Source organism: Propithecus coquereli, unplaced genomic scaffold (genome assembly GCF_000956105.1).
Source record: "Propithecus coquereli isolate 6110/MARCELLA unplaced genomic scaffold, Pcoq_1.0 Scaffold124, whole genome shotgun sequence".
Lineage (NCBI taxonomy): Eukaryota > Metazoa > Chordata > Mammalia > Primates > Indriidae > Propithecus > Propithecus coquereli.
In genome coordinates, this window is record NW_012136525.1 from 198,489 (window position 1) to 200,986 (window position 2,498).

General features: G+C 42.0%; 1 protein-coding gene across 1 annotated transcript in view; it reads left to right on the forward strand.

Annotated features, from left to right (window-relative positions):
* Positions 1-438: 438 nt before the first annotated feature.
* The window catches only part of LOC105805005 (alpha-2-macroglobulin-like), a 20,022-nt gene continuing 17,962 nt past the window's right edge, over positions 439-2,498 (forward strand). Inside the window, 6 exon segments of the mRNA XM_012637786.1 lie at positions 439-545; positions 1,018-1,191; positions 1,193-1,244; positions 1,738-1,864; positions 2,064-2,183; positions 2,401-2,454. Coding sequence (XP_012493240.1) covers positions 439-545; positions 1,018-1,191; positions 1,193-1,244; positions 1,738-1,864; positions 2,064-2,183; positions 2,401-2,454 — 634 coding nt within the window.

Consider the following 2,498-nt stretch of genomic DNA (forward strand, 5'->3'; position numbering starts at 1 on the left):
TTAAGTCCCCTGTTCAATCTCTGCCAGCTTCTTGCTTCTTTCTTTTTCTGTGTCATAGCTTCTTCCTGTGAGCTCTCCAATAGGCTCCAGCACCCTCCCCTTAGCACTGCACTTCAGCTATGATTACTCACCTGTAACTCTGGCTCTTCCTTCTGGGGAGAATTGGTGTTCAAAGTCTATAGTCAGCCATGTGGGGAAAAAAACTCTAGAGTCTATTTGAAGAAGCAATATAATTAGGATTCTTATAGGGCAAATAGATAATTGAACAAAATAACAAGTTCCAGTAATAAACATTCCCCGAGCAAATGACATTACTCCACTTGAGAAATAAGGCAGCTGTAAGAAATCAATGATAAAATGAGGTTCACATTGTGGCCTGTGTGTTGTCTCCCCATAGCAGGTGTGGGAGTCTTACCCGGACTACCTGATCCTTTAGCAATGGCTTACCCAATGATGGGGAGAGAACACTTTCCAACTTTGCAAGTGAAGGAGATGGTCCTGAAGTACTTCCCTGAGACCTGGATCTGGGACTTGGTGGAACTTGAGTGAGTTGTATGTTGCCTGGAATTTAGCCTAGGGGAGGATTTGAAGCCTGATCTGTGATTCTGGTGTCATCCTGGATTCCTGATCCTTCCAGTTCTGCTCCACTCTTTTCTGGGAAATATTAAGGTTCACAGTTTATTTATCTCATAGCTAAACAATGCTAACTTTTTTCTAATTTAATCCTTAGATAACTAAAGTAATAGAAAGCAAGAGCCTACTATCCTCTTTAAATAAAAGGAAGGGAAGGGGAAATGAAAAGGAGGAAGGAAGGAAGGAAGGAAGGAAGGAAGGAAGGAAGGGAGAAAGGAAGGAAGGAAGGAAGGGCTTTTAAAAGACAGCACTAGGAGCACCAAACTTTAGATCAAGTTTAGCATTTACCACACTAGGTTACTGAGTTATCATAGTTACATGATAACTATGGTTTGTGCTAAAAAAAAGATTTGTTTACATGCTGCTTCTTTTTTCTTTCACTAGCCCATCAGGTGGAAGCGAGTTGGCAATGAAGGTCCCTGACACCATCACGGAGTGGAAGGCCAGCACACTCTACTTGTCTGGAACTGCAGGGCTTCGCCTCTCCCCTGTCGTCTCTCCTGTAGCCTTCCAGCCCTTCTTCCTAGAACTCACCCTCCCCTATTCCGTGGGGGAGGGAAGCCTTCACACTCAAAGCCACTGTGTTCAACTACTTGTCCCAATGCATTCGGGTAAGGGCACTTCTCTGGAAGTGAGTGCAAACAGAAGGAAGGAATATAATCACCATGCTTCACCTAGGTCTCTGGGTAATGTAGCAAATCAGAACTGAATACGAGCTATATTAATTTTGGAACAGAGCAGATACTAAGAGCAAAGCTACCTGACAGCTCCAAGGTGGTAAGGTTGTATTCATCCAGTCCTCTATATCTGTGTATTCCTAAACTCACACATTATATCCACTTGGTTACTTCACTTTTTCACTCTGGCTAAAGAAAACATCTCTTCCTTGTGTTGGCACTAGACAAAATCCTAAGCATTTATCCTAGTTCCTGTTGGTTTTTCAATTCCCTTATTGCAAACACCTAAACTCCAAAGCATTTGATACAATTTACCTTGTTTAAACAGCTTGTCAAAGCCTCTGGATAGGTATGCATTATGCCTCCCAGGTTCTGCCCCCTGCCATCTACCTGTGTTCCTTCACAAACTTGTGGCTGGTGTGGTCAGGTCAGTGTGCAGCTGGAGGTCTCTTCTGCTTTCCTGGCCGTCCCAGTAGAGAAGAATGAAGAATCTCACTGTGTCTGTGGTAATGGGAAGAAAACCTTGTCCTGGGCTGTGACCCCAAAGTCACAGGGTGAGTGCTAATGCTGTTAACAAACTCCACTTCCTGTGTTGTGATGATTTGCTTTCCACTCTGACCCCAATACATGCTTTTGGACCTCCTTTAATACTGATCAAGAGAAAGAAAACCGTTAAATATAGTGGGAATGTTAAAAAGAAGAAACTATTCATATAGAGTCGCTGTTTAACTCCTTAAGAACCTTATTCCCTAGGAAATGTGAATTTCACAGCTACTGCAGAAGCTGTACAGTCTCAGGAATTGTGTGACAATAAAGTGCCTGAAGTCCCAACGCTTGGACAGAAGGATACTATAGTCAAGCCCTTACTAGTTGAGATATGTGGGTATACTCTCTCAGAGTCTCCGAGGCCTTGTTATATAATATAGCATTATCTAACATGTATGTGCCAGTGACACTTCATTCCCAAGAATATGAATGTGTCACCAACTCAATTATTCACTGACATTTTCTTTTCTACTTTGAAGTGATTCATTTTCCTTCTACACATTCAGTATCACTTTACTTTTTTATTGTTTTTCTGTCAATACATAGCCTGAAGGAATAGAAAAGGAGGAAATTTTCAACACACTGCTCTGTGCATCAGGTAAGTGTAAAAAATAGATTAAATTTTCATGTTTAGCCACCTGC